The 21,210-nt window shown below is 39.6% G+C and overlaps 1 protein-coding gene and 1 pseudogene across 2 annotated transcripts in view; one reads left to right on the top strand and one right to left on the bottom strand.

Moving 5' to 3' along the window:
* Positions 1–433: 433 nt before the first annotated feature.
* LOC121474906 lies at positions 434–790 on the bottom strand (annotated as a pseudogene).
* Positions 791–4,936: 4,146 nt separating this feature from the next.
* The window catches only part of TNPO3 (transportin 3), an 83,168-nt gene continuing 66,894 nt past the window's right edge, over positions 4,937–21,210 (top strand). The window contains exons 1-2 of one of the 2 annotated variants that reach the window (XM_041727757.1): positions 5,295–5,430; positions 16,549–16,709. Coding sequence is in view for 1 of the 2 variants with exons in the window: in XM_041727756.1 (XP_041583690.1) it covers positions 5,311–5,430 (120 nt within the window). In the remaining variant the exon portion in view is untranslated. Of the gene's footprint in view, positions 5,431–16,548; positions 16,710–21,210 lie in introns of both variants that reach the window. The other variant, XM_041727756.1, reaches the window with a different exon arrangement.

Below are 21,210 nucleotides of genomic sequence, written 5' to 3'. Positions count from 1 at the left end.
AAGAGAATTAAGGAGAACTGTATGGGACCCCAATCTATGCTTAGTGTAACCTGAAGTTCATCTCAAGTCACAAGCATCATCCCATGGCAGATTTAAGCTTTCATGGAAGTTCCCATGGCAGCACCTGTCTGGAATTGGAGAGAAACTTATTTATTGAGGTATGATACTCAACCTTTGTTTTTGTTTTTTTTTTTAATTTTTATTTATTTATGATAGTCACACACACACACACACACACAGAGAGAGAGAGAGGCAGAGACACAGACAGAGGGAGAAGCAGGCTCCATGCACCGGGAGCCCGACGTGGGATTCCATCCCGGGTCTCCAGGATCGCGCCCTGGGCCAAAGGCAGGCACCAAACGGCTGCGCCACCCAGGGATCCCGATACTCAACCTTTGGATATGCTCACCGCTGGTGAGTAAAAGGCTCAAACTTTTTTTTTTTTTTTAAGAATTTAAAAAATTTTAATACAGTTCAAATCGGTGGGCCAAGTTCATTTTAGCTCCTTCACTGCCAAACCTGGGGGCAGAGACTGCTTGAGTTTCTCTGCCTTCTCTTTTGTCTGTGATGACCAAAGTATAAAGATATCGGCTGCATCGAACTTTAAACTTCACATTATCTTTATTCTTCTTGATCTTGACGGATTTGGCGTCCTTCCGCCGGGCTGTCAGCAAGAAGTCCTTGATTTCCTCGATTTTGCGAGGCATGGCAACGGGGGTCGCGGGGGTCAGCGCGCGACGGCACCCACTCGCGGATTACCCCGGATGGCCCCCAAGGCTCCCCTTTACCCGCAGAGACACTCTAAAAGGCTCAAACTTACAACCCCGAGATCAAGTCATAAGCTCTACCAATGGAGCCAGCCAGGTGTCCCAGGTATTTCAGGTTATTTCTAAAAATTTATTTCAGATTTATTATTCTAATAGTACTTGACACCTTTGGAGCATTTGATGCTACTTAAAGGATGATCCCTTTGTAGTACAATTCTCCTGGTTCTCCACTTTCCTCTCTGGCTACTCCTTTCTAGCTTCTACTTCCTTGCCCATCCACTGTTTATCTGCAGTGCCCTGCCTTAGTCCTTCTCCTCCCTGGTTCATCTGAACCATTTCCTTGTCTTCACCCACCACCTACATATGAAGATGACTCTCAAATCTCTATCTTCACCCCAGTCCCTGGCTTCAGTCTGCTGGCCTTGGCTTGTTCACAAATGCCTCAATGCTCAACATAGCCAAAACTAAACTCACCATCTTCCCCCTTGCACTTCCTCCCTACTATCACAAAAGCTGTTTCTTTTTCTGGATTCCATATTCAGAAGCCTGGTTTCTCTTTCCTTTATCACACCCTACAGCTCAATTACCATATCAAAATTCTTTTTCCTAAATTCATCTTCAATATCCATATCTCCACAGCACTGCTGTGTCATTTTAGGCCACCATACCTCACCAGGATTGTCACAAGTTTCTTTCTTTCTTTCTTTCTTTCTTTCTTTCTTTCTTTCTTTCTTTCTTTCTTTCTTCTTTCTTTCTTTCTTTTTAAAGTATTTTTTAGGTACCTAAGTCAATTTAAACCTCTCAAGTATTTTTTTTTAAATTTTTATTTATTTATGATAGTCACAGAGAGAGAGAGAGAGGCAGAGACACAGGCAGAGGGATAAGCAGGCTCCATGCACCGGGAGCCCGACGTGGGACTCCACCCCGGGTCTCCAGGATCGCGCTCTGGGCCAAAGGCAGGCGCCAAACCGCTGCGCCACCCAGGGATCCCCTCTTTCTTTTTCTTTCTTTCTTTCTTTCTTTCTTTCTTTCTTTCTTTCTTTCTTTCTTTCTTTTCTTCTCTTTCTTCTTTTTTTTTTTTTTTGTAAGATTTTATTTGACAGAGAGAGAGAGAAAGAGAGAGCATGAGCGAACACAACAGGGGGAGCAGCAGAGGGAGAGGGAGAAGCAGGGTCCCTTCTGAGCAGGCAGCTCCATCCTAGGACCTCTGGATCATGACCTAAATCGAAGGCAGATGTTATCCAACTGAGCCACCCAAGCGCCCCAACAAGTTTCTTATTTCTGTTTTTGCCCCCTTCCCCAGCCATTTAGTGTTGCAACTAGATTGATTTTTCTAACTAAAGAGCTAGAAAGACACGTTATTTAAAACATTTACTATACCCACTATATATTAGACAATGGTTTAAGGACATGAAGAATAGGACACTATGGGGGGATTGGTTGGTTGGTAGTTTTTTTTTTTTAAGATTTTATTTATTCATTCATGAGAGACACAGAGAGAGAGAGAGAAGCAGAGACACAGGCAGAGGGAGAAGCAGGCTCCATGCAGGGCCTGACGTGGGACTCGATCCCGGGACCCCAGGATCACGCCCCGGGCGGAAGGCGGCCCTAAACCGCTGAGCCACCCCGGCTGCCTGGTTGGTTGGTTTTTGCAAATATTGGCCAAATATCTACATGGTGTTTTAAAAATTCTAATAACCTTTTTAAAATAATAATTTTATTGAAATATAATTCACATACCGTAACAATCATCCTAAAGATGTATTAAATGGTTTTTATATTCACAAAGTTGTGCAACTATCACCACTATCTAATTCCAGAATATTTCATCTCTCCTCACTTCCCCTGGCAACTACTAATCTACTTTCTGCCTCTGGAGATTTGCCTATTCTCATATTCCAAATTAATGAAATCAGATATGTGGCTTTTTTTTTTTTTTTTTTTTTGGTCTGGCTTTCACTTAGCATCTTTTCAAGATTCGACCACATTGTAGCATGCATCAGTACTTCATTCCTTTATTTTTTAAATTAATTAAAGTAACAAATTTATTTTCTCATAGTTCTAAAGGCTGGCAGTCCCAGATCAATGTGTTGGTGGACCAATTTCTCCAGAGGCCTTGCTCCTTGGCTTGCAGATGGGTACTTCTTCCCTTTAATATTTAATATTCTATCATGTGGATGCATCACAGTTTGTTTATCCATTTATCCGCTGGTGGGCTTAGAGTTGCTTTCACTTTTTGGCTATTACAAATAATGCTATGAATATTCATGCACAAGGGTCCGTAGGGACTTAGGTTTTCATTCTCATGGATACACACCTAGGAGTGGAACTACTAGGTTAGATGGTAACTTTAACCTTTTGGGAATTGCCAGACTGTTTTCTAAAGCAGCTGCACCAATTTACAACTCTACCAGCAGAGTGTGAGGGTTTCAATCTTTCCACATCCTCACCAACACTTAATGTCTTTTTTCAAGTCATTTTAGGGAGTGTGAAGTGGTATTTCATTATGGTTTTGAATTGCATTTCCCTGATTATTAGTGATGTTGAGCATATCTGCATATGGATTTGTATGTCTTTTTTGGAAAAATATCTGTTCAAATCCTTTGCCTATTTAAAAAAATTGAATTGTGTTTTCATTGTTGAATCATAAGGGTTCCTTATACATTTTGCATGCTAAACCTTTAGATATATGATTTGCAAAAATTTTCTTTCATCTTGTGGATTGTCATTTCACTTTTAATCATTACCTTTGACACAGAAGTTTTTAGTTTTGATGAAGTCTGATTTATCTATTTTTCTTTTCATTGTACTTTTAGTACTAAGAAACCAATGCCTAATCCAGGATCATGAAAATATAGTCCCATTTTTTTCCAAGGATTCTATAGTTTTAGCTCTTACACTTAGATCTAGAATTTATTTTTTTGTATATGTGCAAGGTAGGTCCAACATCATTCTTTAGCTTGTGAATATTCATAGAGCTTTTAAACTATATTGAATTGCTTGTCTTTCAATTAGACTGTAAACTCCTTGAGGGCAGAGACCATAATGACTTTACTAATTTTTTTTTCTGAATGAATGGATGAATTAGGTTGCCAGAATATTAAGTTTCTTTTCTTTTGTCTGAAATCATATCAGTTCCGTGCAGTAACAGTGTTTTCCATTATGATGTTGGCTATTCAAATCTGTTGAGAGTAACAATTCAGAAACAAATACACAGGCTGATAGGAATAGTATTATTTAACAGGCTTCAGGATAGTGAAACTGATTTGGATTCAAATCCTGACTTTAAGAACTATGTAACCTTGGGCAAAGTACATTACCTACTTCTTATTCTATAAAATGGGGATTCAGATGGTGTAGCTGTCAAGAGGATTAAATCAGATCTTTTTAACTACAGTGCTTTACACGTTGTAAGCATTCATCAAATAGTGGCATTTATTATTGCAAAGGACTAGCATCAATGTTGAGCAATCCTTTAACATGCTGCTCCCCTTTTGTCCAAAATTTCTTCAGAGTGCAGATTCCAAAATTCCTATTTTCTTTTGTGAATTAAGAATTGTTAGACCATTGATTTTTTTTTTCCTGATTCGGAAAGATATACACAAAAATTCAATTCAATGACCCTAGAAATGTATGTAAATACTGTGGAGTTCAGTGTCCTGAGCAATAGAATGAAACACCTTTTGGGGTGTAAGAACTTAGTAGGAAGGGGGCTATACAGGGATTGTAAGCATTTTTTATTCATCTGGATGTGGCACATATTTCAGTTTTGTACATTATTTGCTTACGCGTCTGTCTCATCTACTACAGCCAGGATAGGAACCCTGTCTTCAGTCATCTTTGCATTTCCAGTACGGTGCATACCGCACGGATGGCTGGATTGAGGCGCCTTCTTCACGGGCGTCAGGAAGGATTCCCTGGATAGGGATGGAGAAGTCCGAAGGGCGTTGGAAGGACCTCGGACCACTTTCAAGGAGAGAAGTGCCGCTCAGGTACAGAATACACGCCGCTCCTATTGCTCCAGTCGTAAGCAAGTAACGGAGAGAACCACATCCAACTGCCTCTTCCCGGCTCCCGGCCTGGCAGGACCACTTCCGGGAGGGGGCGGGGAGACAGGAGGAGGCGTGCCGGGAAGGAGGCCGTTTGCGCTGCACCAGGCGGAAGTGTGCCAAAGGTACCGGTGCCGCGGCTTCCGGTCCGTGTTAACGCGGCTTAGGTACGCTGCGTGGTTTGTGTGGCGTGAGGACAGACTTCGGAGGGTGAGTCAGTGGGTGAAGAAGCGAGTATCGGCGTCTGAACTCAGAAGTCTGGAGTCTAGTGGGAGGATAGGAAAAAAGGCCGGGAACCCGAATACAATCTAACCTCTGTTTCCGAGGGGGCAGCTTCCACGGGAACCCCTCTGCCCTGGTAACGGCCAAAGAGGAGATGGCGCCAGTCAGGGAGCGGCCGTGGCCGACACAGTGAGGAAGCTTGAAGGCGGAGCAACCGGAGAAGCCTCGGGAGAACAGCCAGAGCCGTCGCTGCCGCTACCACTGCCACCACCATGGAAGGGGCAAAGCCGACTTTGCAGCTCGTATACCAGGCAGTGCAGGCGCTTTACCACGACCCAGATCCCAGCGGAAAGGAGCGCGCCTCATTTTGGCTTGGGGAGCTGCAGCGTTCGGTGAGGGGCCCAGAGAGGCCGTTCTGCGCCGCGGGGCAAGGGCGGGGTGGGACCCGGGCTCAAGCTGGAGCCTGAGCGGGGTGGTTGGCCTCGTGAGATGCTCCTTAGGGAGGAGCTGCTGCCGCGGGGTGGGGCTGCGAAGCTACATTTACGCCGCTTTTCGGAAACTACTTCCTTCTGGTCGGTCGCGAACTGGCCCTTTCCCCACCCCGTAGAATCTTGATTTGTAGGTCCCGTACTCGCTTGTGGCACGGATCTGGTCGTGTTTAAGTTATACGCTTGCTACTTCTTAGGCTCTGCTTTCGCGTTTAGTCGTCCTTCAGCCAAATCCAGTCCCATTCTTTCTCCATCTTCCACTTACGGATGCTTTCTCCGTCTCCTCTCGGTGTCCCAGTGTTGAGCCTGGCAGTTCCATCCCAGCAGTAGCCTTACACCTCACTGTGTGTGCCTCACTGATTTTTCATTAACAGCGATAGTTTGAGTCTCTCATTCTCGAAACTTCTCAGGTTTCTAGATTTCTGTTACACGTGAATTTCCGCCGTGTTTTGGAGTACACCATGATGCAAAAAAAGAAAAAAAAATACCGGTTCTGATTTCAGGAAATTCTTGCAGTTCACCTTTTGATGCATATTTGTTCCTTGACCTGGTTTTTCCCCTCTGACTTTAATTTCTTTATAAGATATTGGTATCATAGCTGCCTTGATTATTCCATATGATTGTGTGGATATCCGGTTAGGGGTTTAATTACAACCTGTTATACCTATTGTATCTCTGCACTCTTTGATGCACAGGTCTTACCATCCTCTATGTTTTATATTCACTTTTCCTGTGTCTTATTTGTGTGTGTGTATATTCGATGATCTTACTGACTTTACCTTTATTTTTGCATTTTAATTCCCAAGCATATTTTTAAAGTTTACTCCCTTCTCTTTCTTTTTAAAAGCTAGTAACTGATACTTTAGGGTGCTTTGCCCTTTTAAGTGAGGCTCTCGGCTGTGCAGGTACATAGTACATATTTAAAATTTTGCAGCTTTGGTTTTAAATATTACATTTAAAAATTGGGGAACCCCAAGTTCTGGATAACCTCATGGGAAGATAAAGGAGTAAGACTCATGTAGGCTACACAAGAAAAACCATTCACATATATTCTTTTTTTTTTTATTTTTAAGATTTTATTTATTTATTCATGAGAGACAGAGAGGTGAAGACATAGGCAGAGGGAGAAGTAGGCTCCCCACAGGAAGCCTGATGGTGGGACTTGATCCCCCAGGCCCTGGTTTCAACCTGAGCCAAAGGCAGATGCTTAACCACTGAGCCGCCCAGGTGCCCCACATATACTCTTATTTAATGTTTAGTTTGTTTTTGGGGAGTCACAAATCTGATACATCATACCAAAAGTCACCTTTTCCCTACTAAACTTGCTTATTGTTGTATTTTATTTATTTTTTAAAGATTTTATTTATTTATTTATTTATTTATTTATTTATTTATTTATTTATTTGACAGAGCCAGAGCACAATTGGGGGAAATGGCAAAGGGAGAGGGAGCAGACTCCCCACCAAGCAGGGAGCCCTATGCGGGGCTTGATCTCAGGACCCCAGGATCATGACCTGAGCCAAACACGGATGCTAAACCAACTGAGCCACCCAGGCGTCCCATTTGTATTTTACATTAATATTTTGAGTGCTTACTCTGTACCAGCAACTGTGGTAGGCATTGGTATATGGAAATGAACCAGACAAAAATCTCCACTTGCCACATAGTATGTTTGTGATGATGAAATGAGTTAATATCTGCAAAGAGCTTAGGGAAGTCATAGTTTAAGATGTTAGTAGTTATTTAAATGGTACTTTTCTTACTTTCCACTGCTATTATAATCTTACATCGTCATCGTTATTACTATTTACAGTAAGGGTCCCAACAGGAACAGATAACACATTTGTAATAGAATAATTCAAGGAGGGTTTATTTTATAAAAGTATTGTTTATAAAGGTTTTGGTCTAATGTGGTACTATAAGAGATAGTGTAGTAACCTGTAGCCAAATTGTTAACATTTGTAGGCTGGAAAGAATAGGAGAGGGAGTGATTACTTGAACTCTGAAGGGAGGTATGGAGTTGGTTGCCTTGAGAGGAGTAGCAGTTTTCATTTGAAGGGACAGTCATCATGAGGTGATTTTTCAGGGAGAGGGCTGGAGGAATAACTATATTGACCTTATTCCCCGAGCCTCCTGGGATTCTTCTTTGAGCAAACCCAACCAAAAGCTAGGAGAAACAGGAACTTGTTGATAATAGTCCATATAGGGATCCCTGGGTGGAGCAGCGGTTTGGCGCCTGCCTTTGGCCCAGGGCGCGATCCTGGAGGCCTGGGATCGAATCCCACGTCGGGCTCCTGGTGCATGGAGCCTGCTTCTTCCCTTGCCTGTGTCTCTGCCTCTCTCTCTCTCTCTCTCTGTGACTATCATAAATAAATAAAAAAAATTAAAAAAAAAAAAGATAATAGTCCATATAGATCAGCATATTGGGGCAAAAACCAGGGAAGAGTGGAAAAGTTGACCTGGAAAAAACATCTAGCACAGTTCCACATCATCATTTATAGGCAACGTCAGCATCAGAATCCACAACTCAGCTGACATTTCAGCCCCTTAATTCCTTTACCTCCCTTTCTCAGCCACATGGTCATACTGTCACATCTTGGGTCTTGTCATTACTAAAAAGTCACCAATCCCTCATGGCACTAACTCAGTCTTATGGTCACGCAGTCACACCCTGAATCTTGTCATTTTTAAAAAGTCACCAGCCTGGGTGCCTGGCTGGCTCATTTGGTAGAGCATGTGGCTCTTGATCTTGGAATTGTGAGTTCAAGACCTATGTTGGGTATAGAGCTTGCTTTAAAAAGGGGAGGAGTGTGTGCTTGGGTGGCTCAGTTGGTTAAGCTTAGGTCTTTATCTCAGGATCATGAGGTTAAAACACACATTGGGCTCCACATTGGGCTCCAGGCTGGTTGTGGAGCCTACTTTTAAAAAAAAGTCACCAGCCCCCCACATCACTAACATCTGCTCTGATCACAGCCCACTCTTCCAGTTTGCTGGCTTAAGGATTCAAGTAACCTCATATAATAGTTTCATTTTTTTGAAATCTATAATTTTAATTTTTATCAAAATTAAAAACTTATGGAATGCCTGGGTGGCCCAGTCGGTTAAGTGTCCAACTCTTGCTTTTGGCTCAGGTCGGAACCAGCCCCTCTATGGGGGCCTTGCACAGGGTGTGGGGTCTGCTTAAGATTCTCTCTCTCCTAGCCCCCTCATCCCTTGCTCACGTTCTCCCTCTCTAAAAAAAAACTATGTAGTTATATATTTAAAAGTTAAAATCTTTTAAAGTTAAACTTTTAAAATTTTAAAAAGTTATAAAATGGAAACTTTACAAGAAAGGCCTAGACTGTAAAAGAGCAATTATGTTTAGACTTTCTTCTATGAAAGTCTTCCATTGCATTTCTCTAATATAGTTCTGTCAGTTTTAGTTAAATACACACAGTACACATTGTGAACCACATAGCAACGTGGTAATATTCCCTTTGTTGTGCAGCTTTTTTTCCTTGTGGTAGTCATTATCTTTTTCTTTCTTTCACATTTGCTTCATTTTCTGTATATCTGCAATAATTTGTCCAAAACTTTTTTTTTTAGTTTTTTTTTTTTTAAGATTTTATTTATTTATTCATGAGAGACAGAGAGAGAGAGGCAGAGACACAGGCAGAGGGAGAAGCAGGCTCCATGCAGGGATCCCGCCGTGGGACTGGATCCTGGGTCTCCAGGATTACGCCCTAGGGTGTAGGCGGCGCTAAACCGCTGAGCCCTGGGGGCTGCCCTGTCCAAAACTTTCTGCATATGTAAATATTCTCTTAGTATGTTCAGTTTGGTAATCTGTTTCCTTTTTTGGTAGAAGGAAACCTCTCCCAAGAGCATTCTATCTTCCTCCTCCAATCTGACCTTGTTATTCTCCAGGTCTGTTGCATAATTATTGTTCTGGGATCTCTAACACTCTGGAGAATTATGTTCTTTCTTATGTTAGATGCATTGAATCCTGGATCCTATGATCTTTTCTTGGATTACTCCCTCGTTTGATGACTAATTGAGAAGGAAACCTTTACCCCTTTTCTCTTGTATTTGTTTGGTCTTCTTTTCTTGGACCACTTTTATCCTGAGAGCAATCCTCTGGATATAAATGGGGCTGCCGCTGGCAGGTAGGAGAAGGAACCAGGGGATGGATTTTACCACTAAGTATGTAGGCTTTAATTTCATCTGTTTTAAATATGATATTCCTGTCCTTAGGTGAGTCTGTTGGCCAAGAGTCTAGAATCCCTCTGTGTCAGTCTTCCCAAAGTGAGTCTTCTGTGATGGTGGGAGGATAGTAGCCTGGCCACTCAGGGAGAAAATATCAGTCTGACTGCTTATACAGATTTTGAGCCCACTCTTTTGTTTTTTTGTTCTACCTGTGCATCTGCCTTCAGATGTACCTGGTACTTTTAATTCCTGAGCCTAACTGAGATTTTGCAACATGAATCATTTTGCCCCTTGGCTTCCCCTTTCTCATCTTGTCCTTCCTCTGAAACTTTCAACTTTTTCAGTCTTGCTAAGACAGTTAACTCCTTCATTAGCATTCTAGTTTCTGCAGTTTTCTTAATGTTTTTTTTTTTTTTTTTAAGATTTTATTTATTTACTCATGAGAGACACAGAGGCAAAGACATAGGCAGAGGGAGAAGCAGGCTCCATGCAAGGAGCCCGATGTGGGACTTGATCCTGGGACTCCAGGATCATGCCCTGAGCTGAAGGCAGATGCTCAACTGCTGAGCCACCCAGGTGTCCCTACAGTTTTCTTAATAATAGTCATGGTTTTATTCCTTTTGTCCTTGTGGTACCCCCCACCCCATTTCAAAAAATCTCTTTACTCTGATTTTAGTGGATTTTTGGAAGGGACCTGTGAGCAAACAGATGTGTTCAGTTCAATCATGTTAAACAAATCCCTGCATTAGTTCTTAAATTTCATCAAAACCTTATTCAAAACTGGCTCCAATATTTTCTTCATTAGGTCTTATCTTCTAATTTATTTGGATTATAAGGTCTATAATTGTAGTCATTTTCTTAAATATACTGTAACCATCAACCCTTCACCTCTGATTTAGTAAAACTTCCTAGGTATAGCCAGTTGCTTCTCACTTCTATCAGGTCTGCATCTCATTTTCTGAATTCTTAGGAACCTTGATCTTTTGGTTATCCTATCTCTCACTTATGTTTTCAAACTCTCATTACTGGGTTCTTCCCATCAACACAGAGACACAGGCAGAGAGGGAGAAGCAGGCTCCATCCCAGGACTCCAGGATCATGCCCTGGGCCGAAATCAGGTGCTAAACCGCTGAGCCACCTAGGCGTCCCTGTTTTCAGTCTTTCTATCCTTTATGAGGGGCTTCTGGGTGGCTCAGTCAGCTAAGTGTCTGCCTTCTGCTCAGGTCATAGTCTCAGGGTCCTGGGATCCTGCCCTGTGCAGAGCCTGTCCTGTTGAGCCTGTTGTGTCTGGCTCCTTGCTCAGCAGAGTTTACTTCTCCCTTCTGTCCTTTCCCACCCGCTTGTGCTCTTTCTCACTCTTTCTCAAATAAATAAAATCTTTGGGGGGAAAGAAAAACTTTGTGAGATGAATTTATATTGCCCTCATTTTATTCTCTGAAAGATTTAAGTACAGGAAGGGCGAGGAACTTTTTGACTCAATAAGGCTTTTTCAGAGTAATCAATTACTAAGTACAGACCAAAGGTCTGGTCTAGCGTAGTTACAGCATAGTGTTCGTTCTATCTATCTATCTATCTATCTATCTATCTATCTATCTATCTATCTATCTATTTTTAAAGATTTTATTTATTTATTTATAGAGACAGAGAGAGAGGCAGAGACACAGGCAGAGGGAGAAGCAGGCATCATACGGAGAGCCTGACGTGGGACTGGAGCCAGGGTCTCCAGGATCACGCCCTGGGCTGCAGGCGGCGCTAAATCGCTGCGCCACCGGGGCTGCCCCAGCATAGTGTTTTAATTTCAAGTTGGTTGTTAATGATTTGCCTGGCTTGTTTGAAAACCATTTTGAAGAATATACATTTTGAAAAAACTCATCACTTCTCCAACTCTCATTTTACTAATCAAAAGTCATTTAGTAGAGTTCTAATGACCTGGTGACAATAAATTTGGTTTAAGGGTGTAATTTAGTAATGGTTTAGTCTACACTATGAGCATGTTTTCTTTTTCTCTGATATTTACTTAGAACAGCCATTTGCCAAAGAATCTATATTCATTACTTATATTTTTTCCTGTTAAAATTCTTGGAAACAATATATAGCCATGGTTTTGATTTATGTGATAGGCAGGTATCACTGATATCCAAAGTGTTTTAAAATAAAGCAAGTTATTTTTAGACAGATCTTAAAGGAGGCCTGACAGTGAACTATGTCCACTTTTGGTAACCCGAGAGTAGACTGTGTAGAAAGCAATAGAAGGAAAGACAGTCTCTTTATACAGCTAATGAATTATGCTACGCATTTGTTCTAGGTTTATAATTTAGGCTATAAGGAGACTACTTTTATAGAGACAATCTGTGGGTCAGAGGTTAGCTCAAAAGTTTTATAGTTGAGTCTGGAAACTGAAAAGAAATGATGAAATCATAAAAAGCATCAATCAAATCAGATCATGCCCTGATGGACTAAGTTGACATTGTCATGTTTGGTTTATTATATGTCCTTGGGAATTTTCTTCCAAATGTCCTGTCAGGAAAGTCATGGGTCATAAAATTTCAGCTTTAAATTTCTTTCTTAGTAATTTTCCTCTTTGGAATTTTTTGATTCTTTAGCCTAGTTCAAAAAAACCTATGGTCTTTGGTTTTTCTTTTAGCAATTTCAGTTATTGACTTATCTGAAAACCTGGGCTTTCTTTATGCTTATGCTTTCATTTTCCAGTTAAGTAACTCGTAAAACATGACACGCTTTTGAAAGAAAAGCCTTCAGAAAAGAGAAATATTCATCTACAAATTCTGTGGATCAGTTAATTCAACTAACAGGAATACTGTATGCCTTGCATTGCTGGAATTGGAAACACATGAATGATAAAAACCAGAGACCTTTATTGCAGAGTTTAACAATCTGGCCATGTTATTTAATATGGTAGGCGTTAGCCAGATAGCTGTTGTGGCTACTTAAATTAATTAAAATTAAAGTTAAAATCAGTTCTGTATTTGCCATATTCCAAGTCTTGACAGTGCAAATATAGACATTTCATGTCTTTGGTGTATTGAAGACTCTGAATGAGAATTTGTGATGGTATTTATGTTGGCATGGTAGTCTGTTAGCTGGTGGCATTCATCCATGTTTGGATTAGTTTATTTCTTGTCTTCCCAGGCCTTGGACCAGAGTTGGTGGTGCGATTCAGGGTATAAAATTATCAGGGCAGTGCTGCATTTTCTAATTATAACACAGTTTTCTTCCAGAGCTTTCCAGATATTTCATCATTTTGTTCATGTTGATTGCACTGGTGTCTGTAAGGGAAATGGAAAACATTGCATGGATTTTTTTTTATTGTGGTAAAATATTCATAACAAAAATAACCATTTTTAGGTATACAATTCAGTGGCATTAACTATGTTCATATTGTTGTGCATCCATCACCACCATCTTATTTCCAAACCTTTTCATTTTGTAAAACTGAAAATCTTACCTATTAAACACAGGTAGCTCCCCATTTTCCCCTCCTTACCCCCCAGATCCTGGCAACCTGCTTTCTATTTCTATGAATTTCACTACTATAGGTACTCCTATAAATGGAATCATACAGGGCAACACGGGTGGCTCAGCGGTTTAGCCTTCAGCTCAGGGCGTGATCCTGGAGACCTGGGATTGAGTCCCACGTCAGGCTCCCTGCATAGAGCCTGCTTCTCCCTCTGCCTATGTCTCTGCCTCTCTCTCTCTCTCTCTCTCTCTCTCTCTGTCTTTCATGAATAAATAAAATCTTTAAAAAAATAAAAAATAAATGGAATCATACAGTATTTGAACTTTTGTGATTGGCTTATTCATTTAGCATAATGTCCTTAGGTTCATCCATAGTATATTATGTGTCAGAATTTCATCCTCTTTTAAGGCTGAATAATAATCTCTGTACCATATTTTGTTTATCCACACATCTGTCAATCAATGAACACTTGGGTTGCTTCTACCTTTTGGCTATTGCAAGTAATGCTGTTATGAGCATGGGTATACAAATACCTTTTGGAGGCCTTGCTTTCAATTCTTTTGAGTATATATCCATAAAGGGAATTGCTAGTCTTATGATAATTTTGCTGGGTTTCTTTGAGGAACCACCATACTGTTTTCCAGATTTTATAGAATGTTAAGCTCTGTTGAACTTAAAAACAAATTTAATTCATAGGAAGTCGATATTGCTCAGGTTACCTCTCCTGTGTTTTTCTAGCTTGTACCCTGATACTGAAATACTGCCAGAGTGTTTTACTGCCATACAGGTGAAGTCTCACATAGAAGCTTAATTTCTGTTTATTGGAAGTTCATAGTGCTGCTAAAGGGGAAAATTTTGTAGTGTTTGTCATTCAGAACTCCTTAAAAATGCTGACTTAATTTCCTTTCTCGTAGAATTTCCAAAATGACAATAGTATGAAACATAGGAGTTTTTTTTTTTCTTTTGGTCAGAAATTTTCTGTTAATGGAGGTTATATTACTTATTTTTCTCAAGCCCATAGCACAGTTCTTTTCAGTTTTTCCTCTGTATTAATTGTTTCTTTGTATTTTCATTTTCAGCCATAGTATAGTACTCTTTAAGTAGCCCCCAAACACAAGAATATACTTGGAATTAAACCTGAAAATTACATGTTTTTTAACATAAGGATTCAGAGTTTTCTAACACTTCAGTGCCTTTTTTTTTTACACAATATTTTGTACTTTTACATAGACATTTCATATTCCTATAATATTGAAAAATTTGACTCTTCAGCACAGTGTTAACATGACTGAAGCATGCATCCCTTGGTAATCTGATTTATATGAGTTGTTATAAAACTTGGCACAGATGGGCAGGAATAGAGACTAGTGATTAAAGGAAATACATTTTCTATGTTTTTGGCTTTCAGGAAGTACTTATATCAGCTTGGCTTCAAATGATTTTAAGTTTGGCATTTTCTGCTTTTAAAATAGGACTGCCTAGTATAATTAGTAAGGCCCACAGCAAGCAATGTGATTACCAAGGGATGCATGCTTCAGTCATTCCCAACCAAAGTTGATTTTATGGATCCAGATTTACTTATATTTTTTTAGGGCCATTCTTTTTTTTTTTGGCCATTCTTGAGGCTAATGTTCACGTACATAGGTACGTACATAGGTTATAGAGGATTTTAAATTTGGATAAAGAGTTTTTACTTGTCATGAAAATATTTTGGCAAGATTTCTCAATACCATATTATGCATGACCATATTATGTGACAAATTTGAGCCAAATTTCATTTGACAGAGTTATGACTTAGGATTGTTTGAAGATACTTGTCCCAGAAACATGGGGAATCTCATCAGAAACTGAGGAGGGTTTGAGTGCTGTTGTTTGGTCTTACTGATTCGTTTCATCATCACCTCAAGATGGAACAGCACATATAGACGCTACAGTCTACTGAAAGTTGACTTGAGTATTTTGATATTTGTCATGGAATTTTAATAGTTTATGATCTTTTAAAGAATTATTTTTAGCTAGAAATCTCTTCCTTCCCAATAAAGGAAATAGCATCTCCCTTTTAATTATTTATTCAGTTATGGAGATGGCTATGAAAATGTTTAAGTTGGCTGAATTTGTGTCTATGAACGAGCCTTTTTGCTTCTAGAAAAGTTACTTATGCACGCAAGGGTATTTTCTGGGTATGGGAGCCTGTTAGGGGCTTTGTATGACTCTTTCATTTATATTGGAGGTGGGAGTTGTTTACTTATCACTGCTGTGGTGAAGTTATTAGCTAAGTTCATACCATCATGGTTTCTGCATTTCAGGCCATTTTATAACACAAGTTATATTGAAAAACATCATTTTTAGGTAGTAATGGTTATCTTTTAAACCCCATAGTTTGTTTTCCTTAATATTCCTTCAAATCATTTTCTCTCCCTGCTAAGAAAACCTTCAGAAAGTAACTCATGACAGACTTAGCAGATTGTCCTATATTTGTAAAATTCTCACAAAAGATTAGATACAAAGGCTTAAGATAGTTGACTAGCTTAAAAAGTTACTTTCTCGGTTTCAGGTAAATTCAACTTACTTTTTTTTTTTTTTTTTTAACCTGTCTGATGGGGATGATTTTTTTCTTGATTGGGGAAATTCTGGTTTTCTAGCTCTTTACCACATTTGTTATAGGGTATATATATATATAAAACTGCGTTTGTGGACTGATGATTTTTTTTGTTTTGTTTAGTTCTTTTCACTCTGCTTTGTCTTAGTCTCTTTCTCCCAATATACTGTAAATCTTTAAAAGTCTTTTATAAATACATTATTCTCATTGAAATGCTTAAAAAAGAACAGCAACCTGACCTTTTATGTTACTTTTCAAATTTCACTAAAATATTTGTATTTTCAGAACCTCATTTTCTATTTGCCAGAGCTCTTCTGTCCTCAGTGAAGTATTTTAAGTAATTCTGCTTAATTTGAGGAGTTTTTGTAGGATTAACTAGCAGCCCTAATCCGCTTCCAATTCTTGGCAGCCAATGAATCCTTAGGCTCCTATCTGGGTGTGTGCTTGCATTGTTGACAGTCCGCCTGCTCAGTGATTTAGGTTGATTCGACAGTTTTAGAACTGTTGGTGTAGAAGTGAGTCTTGGAGCAACAGAGCACCATAAAGAAAAGGAAAGGGCAAGTATTTTTAGGATCTGCTGTGAAGTATAATGAAAGACAGAGTATGTTAGTGAAAGGATTGCTGGGCCATAGCCTGCTTCATATTCATCACATAGTCATGGAAATATCTTTTGAAAAGACTGATATTAAAGGCCTGTTCTGCTACTGCTTTGTGAAATGGAAGATTGGAATTAGATGCTTAAATGGAAAATGTTCTCTTGTTGCAGCCTCTTTGAAATGTGCTGCTGGTGGGAGCTGCAGCTTCCTCCTGCTGACTCTGAGCCCCAGGCTTCGGTTGAGATGGTCCTTTCAGAAATGTGGAGCTTAGTCCAAGCCTGGATTTCAGTGGGTAGCACCTGGCATCTGTGGCTAGAAAGTCCTATGAAGTGTAAGTGCTTTATTCTCTCCTTGTCAAGAATCCCTTTTCCTTCCTTCCTTTTCTTCCTTCTGCAGCTTAGCAGAGGGGAAGTAAAATGAGCAATATACTGTAGTGTTTAGGATATCAGGATTTGGTTGCATTTTCTTTATGGTTCAGTGACCAAAACAAGATTGCTTGGTTTTAGATATCAACAATTCTTAAACCTTCCTAGAATTCAAAATGAAGTGATAAATTATGACCCCTTAATATATGGTATTGGCAGTATCATCCCAAGTAATTTTTTATTGACAGTCTATTAGTAGTTATGATACTCAGATTTGCCAAATTTCTCTAGAGATCACTCTTCTATTTTATTCTTACTCTAAAAGACAAATATTTAAAAAGAGAGGCACATTTGACCAGTGGATGAGGCAGCATCAAGGTAAAAAAGGATGGTTGAAATGAAAGGACTTCTCTTTGACTTTGGCTTCTACCTGATACATTTGCACTATAAGCAATTTGGGAATTTTCCAAAGACCAGTTTCTCATAGAAGCGTCCTTGGAATTTCATACAGCTGCCATCTGTATTTTAGTTTAGTTAAAAAACAAAAACTGGGACACCAGCAGTTAAAGTGCTTGCCTTCAGCTCGGGGCGTGATCCTGAAGTCCTGGGATCGAGTCCCGAATCAGGCTCGCTGCATGGAGCCTGCTTCCTCTGCCTGTGTCTCTGCCTCTCTCTCTCACTCTCATGAATAAATAAATAAAATCTTAAAAAAAAAATCCAGATAACTACATAATGAGCATTAAAAGATACAAGTTTTATATGTGATTTAGTTGCTTGAAGTTAAGTGCTGTTCTCTTTTTTCCTATTTCGGAAGTACTGGTAATATTTTAAAGTAAGCTCATTCCAGAAGACTCCCATTTTAGGGAGATTTTAAGATTCTCTTCACTGAAATTTTTCTTAAAGTCTGAATCTTCAGATTTTAGCTAGGAAATTATTGAGCTTCCTCTCATTGCTAAAACAGAATATGTATTTAAAACAAAACAAGACGAAGGCTTCATCTGTGCAAGGCATATGAAGTTCTACAAATGAAGATTCTGAATGAAAAATGTCTTATCCTCTCAGGGCCTCTGTTTTCTTTATCTGTAAAGAACTGATTTGCTTATTCTCTGTTGCCCTTTCTCTCTAAACATTTTGGATTCTGTTCTTAGAGCTGATTCCCAACCTGGTATCTAGCTATGCAGTAGAAGGATGGGCTTTTCATGTTTGGGAAAGCAAAGAGGTGTTAGAAATTTAGGAGATGATATAGTATCTTGTCATTTTGCTTCTTATTTAATATATACTTTAACTACCTCTTCTGGCGAAGGATTTTGTGAGATGTAGAGATAGTTACAGTTGTTCTTTCTTTAATTATTATTATTATTTTTTATGATAGTCACAGAGAGAGAGAGAGAGAGAGAGGCAGAGACATAGGCAGAGGGAGAAGCAGGCTCCATGCACCGGGAGCCCGACGTGGGATTCGATCCCGGGTCTCCAGGATCACGCCCTGGGCCAAAGGCAGGCGCTAAACAGCTGTGCCACCCAGGGATCCCTGTTCTTTATCTTGGAAGAGCTCGCAGTCTGTTAGAAAAGATGAACAAAGGCCCAAGTAATTATAGTACAAAGTTCTTTTTTTTTTTTTTTTTTTAATTTTTATTTATTTATCATAGTCACACAGAGAGAGAGAGAGGCAGAGAGAGACACAGGCAGAGGGAGAAGCAGGCTCCATGCACCGGGAGCCCGACATGGGATTCGATCCCGGATCTCCAGGATCGCGCCCTGGGCCAAAGGCAGGCGCTAAACCGCTACGCCACCCAGGGATCCCTAGTACAAAGTTCTATAGTTGAGCTGTTACAGAGCCAGTGTGAAAGCCTTTAATATTTTCTTGTAATCACTGTTTCAGGAGTTTGAGTATGATGGGTTTTTGTGTGGGAGTGGGGGATGGGAATGTTCTCTGTTGCCCAGTCTACTATAGTCTTAATTCCAGTGCTGCTATCTCAGTGGTGGGGTTTTTTTCAGTGATCCTGGCCTCACCTATGGCATTCTTGCTTTGCATTCCATCTGACAGGCCTTGTGCAGGATACTTTTTTTTTGCCCTTCCCTCAGTGTTAGGAGACCTCGTATTGCCAGTGGGCAATAGGTCTTAACCTGTGTTGTGAGGGTGACAGGATTTGCTACCCCCACACAGCTTGAGGCTTTTGTTCAGTAAGGGAGAGGATCTAGTCAGCTTTTTGTGCCTTCTGTGCTGTTGAGGCTGTTCCTGTCCAGGATCATTGTACCAAAGGTCGTTTTCTCTGGTCTTTTGCCTTGTCTCCGGTCTTTGTCCTAAGTATCTGGGGGAGGTCTGTGAAGAAGAGCCTGTAGATGGTTGTGAACTTCCTTTGTCTGTGAGTCCCAAGGGTTTTATATGTTCATGTTAGTCCATATTCAGCCTTTATCATTTTGTTCATAATTTTAGAATTTTTATTACTTGGGTATCTGGTACCCTATGTCTTTTCCTCATTTGTTACACCACAGGGGAGCCATTGCTTGCCTTCTGTCTCCTTGGAGAGGTCTGTCTTTAGATTTCAATCTACTTGGTTACCCTGGGACTTCAGCTTTTGATGCATTTTAAGAAAAGTTATTTTGTAGTTTATTTGCTTTTGTTTATTGTTAACTCAAAAGCAGTATTCTTTCTGACTTGCTACATCTTAGATGTAGAACTCCTCTCAGATATTTTTATTCAGATGTTTTAAACTCTACAAGATGATATTGCTTTATATAGTCAGTGTCCATAAAGATTAATCACATACTTAACCTTTCCATTACTCTTCATTTCTTCCTATTTCCATGTTTCCATCCAGAATTATTTTCTTATTCCATGAAGAACACCCTTTAGTATTTTCTTCTTTTTGGGTCTGTTGGTTATAAATTGTCTTTTATTATTAGTCTTTAAATTTTTCATTTATTTATTTTAGTTAGCTATTTAGTAAGTAAGCAGGCAAACAAGGAAGTAAGCACTAGGCCCAGCGTGTGGCTTCAACTCGTGACTCCAGGATCAAGAATTACATCATCTACCAACTGAGTCAGCCAGGCATCCCTTTGTTTATGGTCTTAAAGTGTTTTAATTTTGTTGCATTTTGGAAGGGTTTTTTGCTGGGTATAAAATAACTCATTAGCAGTTATTTTCTTTCAGTACTTTGAAGATACTGGTTCTCATTGTTTATGTTGACAAGCTAGCTATCAGTCTTGTTGTTCTTTTAAAGGTATATCTTTTTTCCTCTTTTTACTGTCCTTTAGATTTTTCCCTTTGGCCTTTTTTTTTTTTTTAAGATTTTTTTTCTTTTTTTTTTGAGAGAGATTTTGCATTTGTGTGCACAGTCACAGGGCAGACGGCAGAGTGTCTTAAGCAGATTCTGCACTGAGTGTGGAGCCCAATGTAGGGCTTGATCTCGTGCCCCAGAGATCTCGACCTGAGCCAAAACCAAGAGTTGGACTTTTAACCAACCGGCACTGCCATCCAGGCACCTGTCCTCTCTGGCTTTTTAACAGTGTTATTATGATGTGCTTAAGTCTGTATTTTTTTTTTTTTTCTGTCCTTAGGGTTTATAGAGCTTCTTAAGTCTGTAGGTTGGTATCTGTACCACTTTGGAAGTTTCTCAGCCATAAATCTGTAGTGATTCTGCCCCATTTTTTTCTTTTCCTTCTAGGATTTCAGTTATATGTAAAAGTTTTTCACTTGTGTCCCATGTGTCACTCAGAGTCTTCCCATTCTTTACCTTCTGTCTTTTTTGACTTTGTGTTTTGGTCTTGTTATTTTTCTCTTGATTTTTTTTCTTTTTAAGATTTTATTTATTTATTTGGGAGAGACAGATAGCAAGTGAGAGCACAAGGCAGGGCCAGAGAGAGGGATTAGCAGGCTCCCCACTGAGCAGGAAACCAGACTTGGGGCTCGAAGCCAGGACCTGAACTGAAGGCAGACGTTTAACTAACTGAGCCCCCTCCAAGCACCCCTCTCTTGATCTGTTTCTAGTACAGTAGTATTTTCTTCAATTGTCTAATTTACTATTTTAACCCTTCCATTTGGTTCTTAATTTCTGTTACTATGTTTTTCAGTTTTAGAATTTCCACTTGACTCTTTTATAGATTACATTTCTTAATGACCATTCTCCAATTTGTCTTCTGATTCCCTGAATATATTAATCAGCTTACTTAGTTTTTTCCCCCAACTGTTTATTTTGAAAAGTTCATAACTTGAAAGAACCTTACAGTGAACATTGATATACCCTTCTCCACAATTTGGCAGTGTTCCATTTGCTTCTGTCTTTCTGTTTTTCTTTGAGTATATATTTTTTAACCTTTTGGAAGTAAATTGAAGACCTTATAATGCTGTATGCCTAAAAACGGACATATCTTGTAAGAACAAGGACATTTTTCTAAACTAAAACCATTGTTACTCTCTAGAAGTTTAACTTTCATGTAACGGTATTATGTAATACACAGCCTATATTC

This window comes from Vulpes lagopus, chromosome 13, assembly GCF_018345385.1.
Source record: "Vulpes lagopus strain Blue_001 chromosome 13, ASM1834538v1, whole genome shotgun sequence".
Taxonomy (NCBI): domain Eukaryota; kingdom Metazoa; phylum Chordata; class Mammalia; order Carnivora; family Canidae; genus Vulpes; species Vulpes lagopus.
The sequence above is the reverse complement of the archived record's forward strand: the minus strand, read 5'-3'. Positions and strand labels throughout refer to the sequence as shown.